At 30.6% G+C, this 18,529-nt stretch overlaps 3 protein-coding genes across 5 annotated transcripts in view; 1 reads left to right on the top strand and 2 right to left on the bottom strand.

Moving 5' to 3' along the window:
- Window positions 1-878: 878 nt before the first annotated feature.
- On the bottom strand, window positions 879-10,372 carry LOC146723048 (pyruvate kinase-like). Of its 3 annotated transcripts, XM_085483296.1 has the most exons (8): window positions 10,039-10,372; window positions 6,872-6,907; window positions 3,851-4,195; window positions 3,449-3,635; window positions 2,374-2,895; window positions 1,866-2,204; window positions 1,586-1,745; window positions 879-1,034 (listed from the first exon to the last, which is right to left on the bottom strand). In XM_085483296.1, the coding sequence occupies exons 2-8, from the start codon at window positions 6,896-6,898 to the stop codon at window positions 1,022-1,024; spliced, it is 1,593 nt and encodes a 530-aa protein (XP_085339422.1). In that variant the 5' UTR covers window positions 6,899-6,907; window positions 10,039-10,372; the 3' UTR covers window positions 879-1,021. The 3 variants fall into 3 exon arrangements, with proteins under 3 accessions (XP_085339422.1, XP_085339423.1, XP_085339421.1); XM_085483297.1 differs by lacking the exon at window positions 6,872-6,907 and having other exon boundaries at window positions 10,039-10,369; XM_085483295.1 differs by lacking the exon at window positions 10,039-10,372 and having other exon boundaries at window positions 6,872-7,082.
- Window positions 10,373-13,108: 2,736 nt separating this feature from the next.
- Window positions 13,109-17,407, top strand: LOC114934220 (phosphoserine aminotransferase). The gene is given in 9 exon segments (XM_029306868.2): window positions 13,109-13,442; window positions 14,949-15,079; window positions 15,502-15,614; window positions 15,684-15,845; window positions 15,939-16,033; window positions 16,192-16,361; window positions 16,676-16,936; window positions 17,152-17,248; window positions 17,250-17,407. Coding segments are annotated over 9 exon segments (1,113 nt in total). The 5' UTR covers window positions 13,109-13,382; the 3' UTR covers window positions 17,274-17,407.
- The window catches only part of Mesh1 (Metazoan SpoT homolog-1), a 2,524-nt gene continuing 211 nt past the window's right edge, over window positions 16,217-18,529 (bottom strand). Inside the window, exons 1-4 of the mRNA XM_029306870.2 lie at window position 18,529; window positions 17,672-18,003; window positions 17,448-17,587; window positions 16,217-16,951 (exon numbers count right to left, since the gene is read on the bottom strand). The exon at window position 18,529 is cut by the window's right edge and continues 211 nt beyond it. Of these exons, the coding sequence (XP_029162703.2) occupies window positions 17,492-17,587; window positions 17,672-18,003; window position 18,529 (429 nt within the window). The 3' untranslated portion in view covers window positions 16,217-16,951; window positions 17,448-17,491. The remainder of the gene's footprint in view (window positions 16,952-17,447; window positions 17,588-17,671; window positions 18,004-18,528) is intronic.

The raw sequence follows: 18,529 nt of genomic DNA, 5'->3' as shown, positions 1-18,529 counted from the left end.
TATAAGCATTATTAAAATTAATATATATAAAAATATATATTACAATAAACGACAAAATTCGAAAAAGATACAGAAAATTGCAAATCTAAAAAAGTTTTAGCTTTTTTAAATTTTATATAGCAAAAATATGAAATGTCTTTAAAATTCGAATTATATTCAGACATTAGAAAAAATTGCACGTGAAAAAGCATCGGATAATATATATTTGACCCTCGTCAATATTAAAGAAGTAATAATTATTGAAAAATAATAATTTATAATTTCGATTTATGTCGATTATGAAGATTGGCCTTTGCACTTTTGTTCTAAGTCAAACTGTTTTTGAGATAATCACGAAAAACGAATTAAACAGTGATATCTCAGAAACGGTGTCCTACACAGATTGTACAAAAGGAACTCGTAGATATAGAAATTTAATTGCGCTAATAAAAATTATTATTTTGCATGTATATAAATTGCAGATTAGTTGCATTGATCTGTTTGCATTAATTTGTTTTTGTGCAATTAATTTTTAACAATATTCACTAATTTTTTTTTATTTGTTAAACTTGAGATTTTATTCACACTTATCCTGGATAGACGTGACGTATATTTATATATATTAACTATATAATTTATATATATAATTAACATTCATTACTGCAAAATAAACGTCTTTATTTATTTCTATACAGGAACACGAAGATTTAACACTCGACAAATTTTTTTAATTTGATAATTCAAGAATTATTTGCCTATTTTTTATATTATACGATGGAGATTATTATGTCTCTTACATAACAGCATCTGTATACATCTTATGTATGCATAATCTGTTTCTCTATCTGTCTTTGTGTATATCTCAATGATAAATTAATACTGGGTTTATACTAATGAGATTAGTCTCACATAACTGTATTTACTGGAACTCGTGACAGGATGAATACAATTACGTATGTATATGTTCGCAGTTATCTTTAGCATTACATCTACAGCTCTTTAAAGATCATGTCTCCTCTTGTGTCGATCCAATAGTATGAGTTTAGTCGGCATTCCTAAAAATTAAAAAAAAAGATTAAAATCAATAATTGTATCATTATATCGCCAAAAATATGAATGCAATATTAAAAGGGAATATTAAGCGAGAATAACTATACTTGAATCTCGATTTTGCAAATTAAATTAAGAAGGCAATATACTGAAACATAGATAATAATAATATAAATATTAATAGGAATTATAAAGTTTTCTTACAAGTATATTTAAAATATATTTAAAAATCAAATGTATGCTCTATATATATATATATATATCAATATATATAAAATATATTTGTGTTACAGCATAAATAGAATCTCGCATAATTATTTTAATTATGCGCTTGACATTTCTCCTTAATTATTATAAATATGATCTCGATGTTTGTGTTTAACAGCATACCATACATTCCGAGCAATTACTATTTAAAATAAATGAAATCTAATAATAAAAGGTAGATTGAAATAAAAATGTTTAATGCAATATTCAAAAAAGATTTTCGTAGGAATCGGAGTCACTATAAATTTCACATGCAGGATCTTCTCTAATTAATTCTCGTTCTACGTACACGATGCGAAGAGTGTTCGTGAAGCCCGAGCCTTGTCGCCACCCCGTCACGACTATCACCGAGTCGCCAATCTTCACGAAACCACGACTTTTGCCAAAGTTCAATCCAAATTGTACACGTACATCCACGTCTTTCACCCAGTCGGCCAATGGCGCTCCTCCTGCATGCCAAAAATTTGTGTCATATTTATGCAAATTGTCTATTGCATTTGATATAATAACAATAAGATAAATTTTCTTTTTCTTGCTCGAAAATAAATTATTATCGATACTACATGTACCTTCATAGAACAACGGCAGTATTCCGCGATACAAATGCGCTTGTCGAGCAACCTGATGGAACCTAGTAACCGCAATGATGGGACAGCGCGGTCTGTACTTCGAGATCAGATGTGCAGACCGACCGGACGTCGTGATAACGATGATAGCACTAGCCAAACATTTGACGGACGCTTCCACAGCGGCGATGGCAACCGCGTGGGTGGCGTCAATAGGCGGCAGAGCTTTGCTCGACAGATCGTGAAAGATTTGAGTTTGCCAAATCGCGGCTTCCGCTTCTTTACAAATGTTGGCCATTGTACGAACGCATTCTAAGGGGTAGTCTCCCTTTGCGGTTTCACCTAAAAATGCACAAGGTTTATAAACATATATCTTCAAAGACGGACATTACAGAAATAAAGACTGTGTAATCTAATGAAACGCGAAAGAAAGATATAAATTATATTGAAAATATTTCTTTCTTCTCTTTGTATTATAATTATTGTATTAATATATCAAAATGAATTTTACCCGACAGCATAACGCAGTCAGCACCGTCGAGGATAGCATTGGCTACATCTGACGTTTCGGCTCTGGTGGCGCGTGGTTTTTTCACCATGGATTCCAACATCTGCGTGGCGCAAATCACCGGCTTCCCGACCTTGTTGCATCTGCTGATCATGGACTTCTGCGCTAGAAACACCTTCTGCGGAGGTATTTCTATTCCAAGATCTCCGCGTGCCACCATTATACCATCGGACGCGTCGATAATCTCGTCGAGATTCGTCATACCCTGTTGATTCTCAATCTTCGATATGATCTTGATGTTTTTGCCCTTCTCGCCGAGAATGCCGCGAATCTCGGTTAACGCGGCTGCGTTTCGAATGAAGGAGGCGAATATCATGTCGACGTCCTGATCAACACCGAACTGAAGATCGGATTTGTCCTTCTCCGACACCGCTGGAAGATCCACCGGTACTCCCGGCAAATTTACACCTTTGCGAGAACCCAACATGCCGCCATTTTCAACGGTGGTTGAGATTAGATTAGGACCTAAGAAGCAAGATTGCATTTAATATTTATTACATATAAAAAATGACAGATTAAAATTGTAGTTTATTGGAACCAAAAGAATCAATGCACTCAAATATTTTGCGTTCTCCAAGTGACAATTTTAAAATTTTGAAACCCAAGAAACAAAATAGATTACTAATCTTACAAATATTCTTCCTTATTTTTGCATTAATATTTATTAGCAATTGTAGAAATTGCACATCAAAACTATAACTTAAAATTAAAAGAATCGATGTATTAAGAATATATAAATTAATAAATACTCGATCCTTACATTCAAAACTAATCATAATTTCCAAATTTTGTTGAAATTTATACCCTGTATGAATTTTTATATCATAAAATTCGAAATATTCGAAATTCTCCACATATTATTTCTTACCAAAATAAATAACTCGTATATTTAAATACGTAATAATATTCAAGACGTGAAATATTATTTGTCGCTCTATAGAACTACAATTCTTGAATGGTTCCAATTTTACAAATATTTAAAGAAAAGACAAGATTGCAATGATTTTCTAAAACTTACTAACGGCGGTGACGATGAGAGAGATCAAGCCATCATCCACGAACACGCGATTTCCTACCTTCAACACCTTCGAGATGTTGTCATAATCAACGTAAACAACCTGTTCGGTTCCCTTCTCCAGATACGCCTTGTCGGTGGACAGTTTAAAAGTCTGACCCTTGACTAATTCTACTTCGGCCGAGCCGCCCTATAATGACAGTAAAAATTCTTAAAATACTATTTTTGCATATTACTTAATTAAATCTGTCTTAATTAAATATTTAATATTTAAATATATACATATATATCTGCTTTATAAAATTATAAAAAGAGCGCAGACACTTATAGAAAGGTCACTATCCTCTATAACAAATGACTGAGGAGTTGATAAGAATATTTATATAAGTCTAATCAATCACGTACACCCTCGAGGAGACCCGTACGGATCTCGGGGCCCTTCGTGTCGAGGGCGATGGCGACGGGGATGTTCATGCCGGCGCAAATGGTCAGATTCTTTTGCGCCTGGCGAACGTTGGCGATGGTCTCCGCGTGATATTCGTGGGATCCGTGAGAGAAGTTCAATCGGGCGATATTCATCCCCGTCTCGATCATCTTCTCCAGGGTCTCGACGGATCGAGACGCGGGACCAATCGTACAGATGATACCGGATAAACGGACGAAGGACACTCGACTGTCGATGTCCAGGGCGCACATGTGGTCCAGCTGACTTTGAGCATACAATGCCTGAGTATTCGGCTTGCCGGCCATCTGCGAAAATTCATAAAAAATTAGAAAAGGTTCTTTTTAACTAGATCTGACAAGTAATCAGAATTAATTAGACTTTGGTCACAAGGCTTGGAATCTACATACAATAAGTCTATTAGCTTGTAAATAGGTGCACAAGTGTTGTAAATTAGAGCGTATCAAATTAAATTTGCATTTATATTTAAAATAAAAAGAAAACGACATCCATTTTTAAGTAATTATAAATTAAAATTAATAATGTTAAATATATTATTGTTATATTGCTTCTTATTATATATATATATATAATACATATATTAATTAAATATAATTATTTTTTAATAAATTTCTCATGCCTAAACAAGCATTAATTCTTTAAAAATTGTCTTGTGATCATCGCGTTAACATTTATTCTTTTGATTATTTCACGAATCAGATTATTATCCATAATATTTATTACAAGAAACAATCAGTAAAAATATTTCTCATTACAAAGTATCGCTGTGTCTGGCTACTGCGCGAATAGTAGAACCGCATCGACAAAAATAGAAGCATTTCATGGAACAAGAAGAATTATATTTCGCACAAAAGAGTTACAACATCCGCAATTTATGTAGACATATTATTATTTTGCTTTAAACGTAAAACATTTTAATATTCTTGTATTTTTTCACGCATCTCATAATTTACGAATTTAATTATAACTCCATATAAGTTCTCAATTAAAAGGTTTGCAAGGAGCAGAAAAGCTAATAAACATTCGCGCCTTTATTAACTTCTTTCATTATTTATTATTTTACGATTGCATACATCCCTTCTTGATTCTAATCATTTCGAAGAACTTTGCAAAAATTATTACTCGTTATCATCAATATGTGATAACTGTCGTATCAAGATTAAACTCTATAATTTAGAAAGTAAGATAAAAGGCAGATGAATTCAATGTGTTGACTGATGTCACGAAGAATTGCATAGTGTTACATCATAAATGTCTCATATAAAGACGACGCGTCTACGTTTGTAAAGCTTAAATTCACCTTGAAGAACTGACAAACGAGCTTAAAAAAATTTAAAAAAAAATTTTTTATATCGCAATACATATAAATTACTCATCCAGACACTCCTATATTTATTTCTTTATCGTATCTGCACAGAACAGACGCTTATTCTCGCAACAAGGTAAAGCGATTCTACGTCGCGTTTTCCGCGCGAATCTATTCTAAAACATCACGCAAATATACGCTCGAATGTGCGAAGTCTTGCATTGTAGACGATATTAATTACGATTGCAAGACAAAGCTCCGACTCATATAACGTCATCATATAACGTCATACCTAGCAAACCTTATTATGTATCATGAAAAAATAATAGTAAATATGTCAATCATTTAACACCACGAGATCACAATATTTGTATCACTGTAATTTATTTAACATAAAATAATAAGGAAAAAATGCAAAAAATAATTGCGGAAATAATATAATCGTTCAAAAAAAGCATTTATGCGAAAGTAAAAAATAATATATAAAATAAGAGCGTGTAATTATATTAAAGAGGCAATAGAATGATAAAATACTATCAGTGTTTCTATCAATAAAAGCACACTCTGCTATCTATTTTTCACACCACAAGTAAAAACAAATCATATTAATTTCACATCGAAATAAAAACTATTACTAGGCATTTATAAGCAAGAAATCCTCGAAATCCGAAAAAAAAATGTATAAATCCCTCGAGAGATGTAAATCTTTGTCAGGAATAAAGCGACATGTCTTTCATACCAATCGCGACTAATCTTACTTTTTCTATATAAAGACGCAGATCTTTTAGGTACTTTTCCACAGTTAAATGATCTTATAAGGATAAGAAATAAGAAATTGATAATATTATAGCAGAAAGGAAAATGACTTTGATTTGTGTTTCCAATACAAAACTCGAGGTTATCGCACACAAAACAACGTAGAAAAGTTAAAAAAACTCATAATAACACTTCCATGCTTCGAATGCTACATATTCATATCGTATACAAGAAAAAAAATTAAATCACAGATTAATGTCGCTGATTTATTTACGCGCATAAAATCATTATGCTTAATTCGCGAATTTACACACGTCTTCTCCGTCAAAGATCTAAATCACAACAATGATGAATAGACTCAACGTAATAGGACCTCGTACGCACTTTTTTTAAATATATCATCCGTTTTTTAAGCGAAAAGAATTTTTAATTTTTTACAATATATATATAGCGTGTGCGTATGCGCAAACGGAAATCAAAAATTCAAGCAACGACAAAAACAAAGAAAAAACACATATCGAAGAAACCATTATAATTTCGGTGAATTAAATAATTAAAATTAAATGCATCGTGCTCACATAAAACATACGGAAAATGTATGTATAATTGTCGCCATCAATTTCAATATGCAGATATATATATCACATATTCCAAGTAGCAAGAATGATGTCAATTCGCTACTTGGAATATTAGAACTGCATCAACATTATAACATATAATAATTAATATAATACAAAATATATAATAAAATATAATAAATATTTTTTGGTGTCAACGATTAGAAAAAATAATGACCGAGAAGTGATGTTCACCGAAATTACATTGGTTTCTCAATTAAGGATCACTGCAAATCGCACTCTTGAGCGAAAGGTCTAAGTCGCGATCGAACTAGGCGGTATACCTGATCGTCGACGGTGATCCAGACCATTTTGGCGGGCTGCGCAAAGAGAAAACGGTAGAAGGAGATTAGTAACGACGACAACGAGGCGTTTGGGACGACGACGGTGTCGCGAAAATTCCATCCGCCTGTGAGGGTCGCGCGCGAATGCGGCGAACGTCCGGCGTCGTCGACGACGAGGAGCGACGATGAGGTGTATGGCGTCGACGACGACAACCGGAGTGGGAAACGACTGAGGAGGATGCGAAGCATCGGGAGATCGTAGACGATGCCAGTGCATACGAGAATTCGCTCGCGGGAGCCTCTGCTCGAGATCCGAAAATAGGATCGCGATCCTCTTCGAAGTATCCCTCGTGGGGACCGCGAAGAAGAGAAAGAGGAAAAGATCGATTGGGAAAGTGGTGTGAAATTGTTTCGGATTTAGATTCAGATCGCATGGATCTCTTTTGGACGGTGCGTAATTATATAGTATGTCAAGCATATGTCTCAATAAATATTTCACGAGGTCATATTTAGACCTAAGCTAAAAAATGGAAAAATAATCAATTGGTTGACGGCACATTCAATATACTCTCATAAAGAAAAGTATGTAACCGTAGAAGTTATTAATTAAATGAAATACTTGATATGTGGAATTCAGAGAAATTTAAATGGAATTTTTTAAAAAATTATGAGAAAGTGCACCAATTTAATACATCAATTTAAAATTGAAGAGATTTTCTAACAAAATTTTGACACTTCGTTTCAGATTGTTCTAAACTTGTGTGTTATTTATTTTAATTTAAATTTAATAAATTTATCTGAGATATTTTAATCGCACACCAAAGGGAAAAATAGGTTTTGTTAAAGATTGTCAAAGTCATGTGATTGTGAAAATCGCCAGAAGTACTCGTTTGCACTAGCAATCGCCGTCATTCGCAAAATATATTCGAAGAACTTATACTTTAAATTAAAATACCTAACGCATCTGTTTGTTTGACAAACGTTTATCACATATATTGTATTACACATAGTTGATAGCTGACTTTGAATCAAGAGATTTCTGAGCTTTTCTAAGAAGTATTTCAGATGTATGACATATAAAGTATTTAGATACACATTTTCTTATCTGTCATTTAAAAAATATTTAAGTAATTTTTTAGAAAATTACTTAAATGTTTTTTTAAATGAGAAATAAATTTCTAAACACGCGCAAAAATTATTGCAAAATATTATAATAAGTCCATAATTATGTTCTCTACAAGCATACTGTTTAAATTTTTACAATAAAAAATTGGAAAAAAAATCTGAAATGTTTACTTATAACAATAATCTGTTCAATGATTCCCGAATTTCGCAGCGACATGTGTTTAATTAATTAATTAATATCATAAGCCTTCAAATTATTAAAAGATATCAAATTAATTAATATTTCTTTGTGTCTTCCGTAAAAATATAATATTGAAAGAGCCGTTAATTAATGTATTGCTACTTATTCAAAATTATTTTGGATAGTTAAACAATATTTAATGGTTGATAGTCATTGAACGCGTTTTTTCTCGCTCATGTGACACTTCGTTCACCTTGATTTCGTTCAGAGCATGCGTGAACACGTGCCCACGTAAGTAATCAGCTGATAGCAGCGCAGTTTCGAGCTTGACCTTCTACGCATGATTTCATTCACTATGATAAAATATATACATATATCTCTATGCACTACATTATCGATCGTCGCAACGTATGACATAATACGTACAAAAGAATTTATATTTTTATGTAAAATAATTCTCAAGTAATGAAGAATTAATTTCTAAAAAAAAAATCCTTGAGGTCCGACAGAAATTTATTTCGAAATCGCGTAAATTCATTTCTCTTGCGTTTATAATGTCTATTTACATCTGCCTATTGGCCTCGATATTCTCTCGTGTCGTTACTATTCGTTAACAACGAATCGATTATTAAAACCGATAATAAACTGACTGCATTTCGATTGAAGTAATTTACTGCCGGCGTAAAAAACGCTGAATAAATTGGACGAAAAATTAGAGAAGACATTTCGAGAGTGCAAGAATAAAAATCGCTCTTGTTCTCTCTCTCTCTCTCGAGCCGGTGATACATTCTCGTTTGCTCTTTATACCTTCTATTATGTAGATTATGTTGCACGATAAGATAATCTTGTGCGAATCAAAATGGGAATGAGAGCATCGTGCACCGATTTTCTGATGTGCAAGTGTTCACTATACGAAGTTCTAAATTTTATAGAATCCTAAACCGGCTAATTGTAAGATTTTTCTTCTAAAAAATAAAAATTTTTCAACTTAACAGCTTGAAAAAATTATTATACCTTAAAATTGAATTAGATATGCCTTTAATTCAATATCAAGGCATAATGATCTTTTTCGAAAAAACTATGCAGTCTCAAAAAAATTTATTTCCTTTTTTTAGAAGAGAAATTTTAGCCACTTGTGCATCACAAACGATTTACACTGGATTTACTTTATATATACATAAAGTAAATTAATTAAGAAGATTATTTCTCAAATGTGAACGAAATTAAAAGATCAATTCAATCAACTTTCGACTCAGCTACTTCAGTTTGTCTATCATTTATTGCCGATTATCAAAGCCAAAGAGAATTTCTAATCGTCATTAACGCGCAATCCAATTATACTCTTATCTTCCCTAAAAGTTACATATACGCTTGATATAAATTAATATTATATAATGGCCTAAATCTTTATACAGTATTTGTGTAACATATGATAATTTAAGACGAAAATAAAGGCTTTGATAAATCAATAAAGTCCTTAAAGTTGTACGCGCGACGAGAAAATTGCAGGAATATATAGAGAAATATCTCTTTTTTAATCTTTAAAATGCATCAGTATTTTTTTATAAAAAAATTATAATAAAAATCTTAAATAAAATTTTCTAAATTATTTGATATTTTCTCGTTCATTTACTAATTTGTGCTTTGTCTATACGACGTATATAAAGATCAAGATGCTAACAGAGAAATACAATGATATTATTCCACCCAAACATAACGCGAAGGAGCAACATCGCGAAATTCTAAAATTGGAGACCTTGAACTCTCCCACGACTTCGTTCGTCGAGAATTCGTAGAGGGAGTCGCGTAGAGGAAAATCAATACTGATGAGAAGGAATCGTAAGGCCGGATGAACGATTACCTTTGTCTCGTTTGCTTAAAAGCGAGAGAGTCAACAGCGGTTCCAAGTACAGGAAATCAACAGCGATTGAGCAGAACGGCTGACAACGACGAGGCAGACTTCCCGGCGATTTGCGACAGACTGGCGTTCTGAGGACGCGGAAGGTCACCACTCCCTCGGATCATGCGTGCTGGGCGCCAAGTTCATCACCGACTGTCGGCTGACTTTCATCATGCGATGCCATCATCCCTACCTGCTGGCGGCTTGAAAGAGAACATTCCTGCCGGCGGATCAATAAAAACCGGTTCCGGTCGAACCCAAGCAGTCGGAATGAATGGAGAAGCCGTATCTTCAAAAATGAAACATCAGCATCCAGACCTGGCATCAAATTAAAATATTTTAGAAGCAAGCCATAAAATATTCACAGATACTTTTATATGTTTAAGAAATAGCAATAAAAATAAATCACAGATGTCCATTTTATATTTTTAAATCCCAAATAAGGATCACGTTTCAAATCAACTGACAATGAGATTAAATTTGTTAACATTAAAAAGGGACCCGCAGATTATTAAGATTTTATTTATGTATGTTTTATATATATATATGTAAAAGACAATAAGACTCTAATTAAACACTTTCATTTCAATTCTTTCTTTGAAAAGAGACTCGAATAATTCTATCGAGATCGTATCGCGAAATTGAATATGTACTTGAATATGCATAATTGCGAAGGTCAATGACGGACTTCAATGAACCATATTGATCTGAATGGCGATTTCTGTTACATAAGATACTCGTGAATAATAGTGGATAAGAGAGTTGCTGATACCACTTAAAGCATAATATAACTCTACATTTCTTATTGATGATGTAACCGATTTGCAAATTGCAAATAAGCAATTGTAAATTGAAAATACAATGTAACAAGATGTTTCTCTAATTATTTAATTAGAATTTCTCTTATTGATGAGTAGATATAAAAAATTGTCCAAAATATCTAAAAGACACGAGTCTAAAAAGACGTAGACTGATACATTTGCAGGTACAAACGATTGCAGTTAATCAGGGATCCAAGCAAAATCTTAATAAGCTTTCTTTTAACTCTGATTAAAATTTAATCTAACTAGTAGTGGCGTGATACATTTTTATAACACTTGTTATCTACTCGTGACCTACGCGATAAAGCAGCCACATCATATATTTCCAGCATCTCTAAGTATATTTATGGATACACACGCGTGTAATAGCTTAAAAATTTAAAGAATGATATAACAATATAGGTAAGATATCTCAATAGGCAGAAATTGTGCGGTAGATTTACAATTATTAATGTAAATCTAAAAAAACATCCCAGCAAAAATCTTTTAAAAAATTTTTTTAAGTATTTATTCGCACAACTAAAACACTGTATCTAGTTTCCTAGAAAATAAATATATGAAGAAAAGAATTTTGTTTGAATTATATTTTTGCAAAAAAAAAGATAATTAATTGTATTTAAATAAAAAGTCTTTAAGTATAAAAGTATTTAAGTAAAATTAATGTCGTGAATTAACGATGATTTTACATTTATTCTAAAATGGAAACTTAAATTATTTATCTATACAATTTTATATACTATATTTATATTTTTCATCTATATGTATTAAAAATATACGCTCGATTATAAAAATATATTGAATTTATATAATTATAATCACATTATTTTCGAATTCTGCTTATTGTAAAAATTCAATTTATTTAATTTTTTAATATATAATTTAATCTAAACATCTTACAAGATCTATTAACATTTAGATTATGACAAAAAAATTTACCTGAACACATTTTACGACTTGATGACACTGATTTGTTATTTAACATCTTTAAATTGCTTGATCCGTACGATGCTGTCCACTAGTGTTTGATCACAGAAACACTCCTTCAAGCAGATTTATCGACCATGATTTGTGCAAAACAAATGCTCTTACCTATAAAATTAAAATATATATCAGTATTATATTCCATAAATTTTTTTTAAATCGTACTGCAAAAAAAGCATACGTCTAAAGATATTTCAAAAACAATATTAATAGTAATATTAATCAAATTTTAAGAAAATTTTTCCCATTTTCAATATTGAAAATAAAGATTAATTAGAAAAAATAAATTCTGTATTGATTGAATTTTTAATTAACAATTAACACTTACCAAAATATTAAAAAATCACAAGTTATAAAAAAAAGCTATTCTAATAAAATGTTTAAAGAGAAATTTTGTTAGATTCATATTCCTTTTGCATTGTTCTATCGAAAATATAGTAATGTTTTATATCTAAATTTTATATCCAAATCTATTTTTTATATATAATAATAAATTTATTTAATCCCCCAAAATATTAATAAAATAATTAAAAACTAGATTCTATTGATAAGTACAAATATTGAGATTATTACAACTTATTCCTCGCTAATAATTTTATTCTCATTGAATTACTATATTATTTTATTTATCATGAGAAATTCGAATACATCTAATATATTTAAATAAAATCATGTTTCATATTTAAATCTATTTAAATGAAATCAGGGGCATGTTTGAAAAGTTTTAAAATAAAATTTTAAAATTAAAGTTCGTGAATTAACGATGATTTTACATTCACACACAATCTAAAATGGAAACTTGAATTATTTATCTACATAATTTTATATACCACATATTTTTTATCTATATGTATTATCATATATGTGCGATTATATAACAAATATATTATTTATGAATTTATGGCCATAATCATATTATTTTGAAATTCTGCTTATTTGTAAAAATTTAATTTATTTAATATAATTTAATAATAATATAATTTAATATATAATTATTAAACTTAAGAAAAATTCTCTCTCAGTTTTCTTTTATAATGATTTTGATTTGTTTACCTGTTCTTTCTTGAAATAGCTTGACAGATAATCACAAGAAAATTTCACAGCAACATACTCTTCATGTAAAGCCATAAGAGATGAAAATCTGGAAAGCGCTGTATACTTGTGTGTTGATTGATGGGACCTTGAACGGAAACAATTTTCAGACACTCTCTGTATGCCATTCTCTTAATTGAAACAAATGGACCGTTTACAACAGCAGACGCTTTGCGTCTGACGAATTCGCTTACCTCGTGAAAACATCTCTAAGATATATCTTATCACGTCGAAAATTAAGATAGAAGTGAAATCGGTTGTCGAGACGATAAGATCCCCCCAACTGAACGAGGACGATTACGACTGCTAAGCGTTGTCTCTCTAGTGACCACTTACTTGTTTGTGTCTTTCATTAGAGCTCAGTTTGCGTCGACCTCTCTGCCAAGCACGTCAACATCATCTGTAAGCATAATGACTGATGAAAGTAAAGTGATCAATTTCGGGGCAGGACCGGCTAAATTGCCGCACGAGGTATGTCATAATTCTTTTTTATTCATTAGAAATTAAGCAAATAATGGTTTACTTCTCGAAAAGGCGAATGATCGATTCTAAAACTAGTTTTACTACTTTTTATATGCTTCAAAAAATAGCTTAACATGCATTAAATGCACGAATGCAAATCAGTAGAGAGAGAATATAATTAATAATTTATTAAATGTAAAATGTGCAAAGATTACTTTCAGTATATATCTATAACTATTAGTAAAAGTAAATAGAAAAAATGACTTATCTACTTTTTTTAAATATATATAATATATAAAAATATTATATAATATTATAATATAAATCTATAACTATACACATTAAATATATATAATATATAAATATATATCATATATTAAATATAAATATATATCACTATATGAATATTTTTATATTGTACATAATTAATATATAATTATATAAATGGTACATGTAAGATACGTATATATATATATATATATATATATAAATTTAATGATTATTGCTTCTGTGCAGCGACATAAAATTGTCGATAGATTTTAGCTGTAATTAGCAGTTGTAATAAAGACACGTTATTATTTTTCCGAGATATGACCAACATAACAACTATCTACAGATAGCTTCCACATTTGTGTCACTAAAAGTTCTCGAATATCTGCGCATAAAATTATCTGAGCTCAATAACAATTTGTTCTTTCAAAAATTAAAAAAGAATGAAAAAACTGATGTAAGATCAACAAAAATTATTCATTTAATTCATCTAATTTAAAAATTAAAGATATATAATTTTGGAACATTCTATAGTCAGAAATAGACTTATTTGTGTATAAATTGATGTAAAATTTTAACGTAGTTATATTTTTGCATATTCTTTCTCTAATTTTCTGAATTCCTTTTATATTTTAATTGCTCTCTATGTCTATACTATATCTTATCTGTTTCGTATCTTTCCTATATCTGTGTTTAAAAATTATTCTTTCTACTAGTACAAATCACGCACGCAAATGTTTGATTAATATCATCGACTGTTTTGCAACACATTCAACTATTTTGCAATGCTTGCAATGATAATTTGAATGCGTTTGCATCACGTGCATCTACAATGATGTTAAAAAAAAAAGTTTTTATAGAAGATATATTATGTATGCAACGAGTAGCACAAAATAGCTGATATAAATTTTCGAGGCTTACACAAGAGTAACTCGTGACTCTCAATTTTGTCACATCGACAAATAAACAGCTATACGCACTTTTGCGCGTCATTATTATTATTATAATGATAATTAAGTAATGAGTCTCCCACTCGCTTGCGTGATAAGGCACAAAAAAGTTGCACCAAGAGATAAATACCTAAAATCTCATATTCTTTGCACAATTACATTTTATATATTTTTAATTATCGATACTGGATCACGAGGAGAATATAGAAATATAGGAAGAATGTGGGGTCAATCGCGTTCATTGAACTAACTCGCGTATGTACATACTCGGTTAATCAAAATTGCTCCATTACAGGTTCTAAAAGACGTACAAAAAGAATTACTTGCATATGGGAACACGCAAATCAGCATCCTCGAACTAAGTCATCGGTCCAATGATTTTAACAATGTTATTAACAATGCACAAGCCATCTTACGAGATATCCTGTGAGTCAAAAATCAAAATAGTATTTAAATTAGTCGACAAATGACTTATTTTGAAGCTTATTTTAAAAGTGATATAAATTATGACACTTATATATATACATATATGAATTTTTGTAAGATATTTTATAAACTGAAACATTTTCTTATATCGTTTTCAAAATAAACGATCCAATAATAAAAAATTATATAATAAAATCTTGGAATTCTCAGTCTTAATATTCTTAAAGGTATCATCGACTTTTTCCAAACTAAATAAAATATTTAATCGAGCAATTAAAGTTCAATTTAAGATTCTTTTGCTCTTTAGAGCTCATTGTTCTACCATAAAAATGTAATTAATCGTCACTGCAATGTAAATAATATTCGATTTTTTAAGTATTTCTCTTATATTGTTGATTTTTGTAAGATTTTTTTTTCTAAAGTAACGTTCCAGAAAACTATCACATTTTATTCATGCAAGGAGGTGGCACGGGAATATTTGCAGCAATTCCTCTAAATATACTGAATACCGGGACAGCGGATTATCTAGTAACAGGTAAGAGTGAGAAATATAAAATAAATATAAAAATATAATTTTTAAATAAAAAAAAATGTTTTTCTTCAGGTTCATGGTCGGCGAAAGCGGCGAAAGAAGCGACCAAGTATGGCAAAGTAAATATGGTGCTACCGAAAACAACAAAATATACAGAGATCCCGGATCCTTCTACTTGGAATTTAGATCCAAACGCTTCGTATGTTTATTACTGCGACAATGAAACTGTTCACGGTGAGCAAAATGTTTCAAAATAATTTCCTATTTTCTTCTTACACTATTTCGTACCATTATATATTAAATATATGTCGAAATAAATGTTTTTAGGAATTGAATACGGTTTTATCCCGGAGACTAACGGCGTGCCGCTTGTCGCCGACATGTCGTCCAATATATTGTCGAGACCTTTTGATGTATCCAAGGTACGATAATGAGCTGTGATCAGATGGATTTTATTTAGATCACGCAGTGTGTGATTTTTCATTATTTCCTCACTTTTCAATTGCAATTAAGCAGTTATAACTGTTTACAACTTAACAACTTTTATCTACTTAAAACTTATAATATATTTTTCTTTTAGTTCGCGATTATTTTTGCTGGTGCTCAAAAAAATATTGGACCAGCCGGCGTCACTTTGGTAATCGTACGGGATGATCTACTCGGCCGTGCCATGAATGTGTGTCCGACAGTGCTGAATTTTACCGTCATGGCCAATGATAATTCCCTTCACAACACCCCACCTGTCTTTCAGTGAGTAGTATCATTGATTTTGTAAATTATGATTTTGTAACTTTCGGACAAAGAAAATATACATAAAAATAGTAGATATAATTAAAACCTCAACATATAAAACTACAATAAAGAAAAGATATTTAAAGTTTTTTTTTACAATGCCTTTTATGAAATAACATCAACAGTGCCTGCAGTTTCAATACATAGAGCTTTCTTTGATGAAAAATAAATCTTTGGATATATATGATACTTACATAATCTGTTTTCATGTCATCCTTGTAATAAAAGCCTCTACCACTATTGTTACATCAATTTGTTGATGAATGTTCTAGGATATATGTAGTGGGTTTGGTGTTCGATTGGATTAAACAGAATGGCGGCGTCGAAGGTATGCAGAATCTTGCAAAGAAGAAGAGCAGCAAGGTATACGATGTAATTGATAATTCAGGAGGTTTCTATACGTGTCCTATCAAACGAGACGCGCGTAGCAGAATGAACATTCCATTCAGAATAGGCAACGGTGATGAGAATCTTGAAAAGGAGTTTCTTTCTGGTGCCGCAGCTCGCGGTATGTTGCAGTTGAAAGGCCACAGGTCAGTGAAAAACATCTGTCGAAAATGATAAATCTAATTACTGTAAAGTTATGGCAAAATAATTCTGCTTACATGTTCATTATAACATAGTAAGCTTTTAAAATTATATCAAATATGAAAAATTCCAATATCGATCTTAAAAAGTTAAAAAATTTATAATAGAATAATTTTTTTCATATTTAATTGATATTCAAATCGCTATGATCTCTTTTCAGATCGGTGGGTGGAATTCGCGCATCTTTATACAATGCAGTTACAATAGAAGAGGCAGAAGCATTGGCTGATTACATGAAGTGGTTTCATAATGAACATTGCAAACAATCTGGAAAATAACTAATTAAAGCTTCAAGAAAATGATATAGATATACAGTTTTTTTTAGAAAAAATCTACTCGAAAAATGTTATTTGTGTAAATATACGTTTATATCGTATGTAACTTTTATATACAAGTTTTCATATGCAATATATAAATATTTTGGTGTTTTATTTATCCTTATATCATCACACTTACAATTTCATCAATTGCATTCTCAGAATTTGTACTGGCAGCTCTCTTCAGATCGAATCGCAATGACGTGCAAACAAAATATCTAATTCTCCTTCTAAAGCGAGATTTGTTAAACGACATCCATCGACGACTGCTTTCGCCCACTAAAGTAAAACCAAGATTTTAAGATGCAATATTGATGCAATTCTTTTCTATAATTATATTTTATCAATAAGAAAATGTTTTACCTTAAAATATTCCTTTACTCTTTCGCTTGTCCAACCGATAGGTACACACTTTTCAAGATCTCTCAGATTGTACAATTTATCAGCTAATTTTACCAGTTTTGCTTCACGAGATATATTAGGAGCGTGCTCTATCTGTAATCGTTTACGTTCAGCTTTTGGTAATGTTTTATCATCAGTCACTTCACGGACCACCTGGCAAACTTTATGTCCAAATTCTTTCTCGATTTCTGCGAATGTAGTATCTGTATCCTCTACTGTATCGTGTAATATTGCTGCTAGAATCACTATCGGTTCGAAAACATTGCCTTCTTGAATTAAAATGTTTGCAACTCCTAAAAAAAAACAATTAAATTAATTGTATGTACATAATTATTACAATATTATATATAATGTTCCATAAAAATCACCTTCTTTCAAATACAGATTTTATAATCAATTTGAAATAATTTTTCCTATTATTATTTAAATTAATAATTGTCAATTTACACATTAGATATGCTTTTAAAAAATATAATTATTTTTAGAGGCACTTACGACTAACACTTAAAACAAAATTTTATTACCAATTTATGTTTTTAAAATGTATAATTTTAACAAGATAAAATGCAATTTTTAAATTGCTTCTATTTTGAATAATCAAATCAGAAATCATTAAAACACAAATTTGTCATAATTATATATATATATATATATAATTATGACAAATATATATATATATATGTGTGTGTGTAATTGTTATATATATATATATATATATATATATAATTATATAATTTTATTATTTGTGAGTCAAAATAAATACGTGATTCTTAGGAAATCATATATTATTCAAATTGTAGCTATGCTTGTAACTGAACC

Source organism: Nylanderia fulva, unplaced genomic scaffold, assembly GCF_048542155.1.
Source record: "Nylanderia fulva isolate GAGA-0341 unplaced genomic scaffold, ASM4854215v1 Scaffold24, whole genome shotgun sequence".
Lineage (NCBI taxonomy): Eukaryota > Metazoa > Arthropoda > Insecta > Hymenoptera > Formicidae > Nylanderia > Nylanderia fulva.
This window is presented reverse-complemented; position numbering and strand designations above follow the sequence as displayed.

Excerpts from the sequence above, each read along its gene's own strand:
- LOC146723048 (XM_085483296.1), bottom strand. The coding sequence starts at position 6,898 with ATGGTCTGGATCACCGTCGACGATCAG. Across the intron at positions 3,636-3,850 it reads GTACGGGTCTCCTCGAGGGT|GGCGGCTCGGCCGAAGTAGA; the intron begins GTACGTGATTGA and ends CTGTCATTATAG. Across the intron at positions 1,746-1,865 it reads ACTGCCGTTGTTCTATGAAG|GAGGAGCGCCATTGGCCGAC; the intron begins GTACATGTAGTA and ends TTTGGCATGCAG.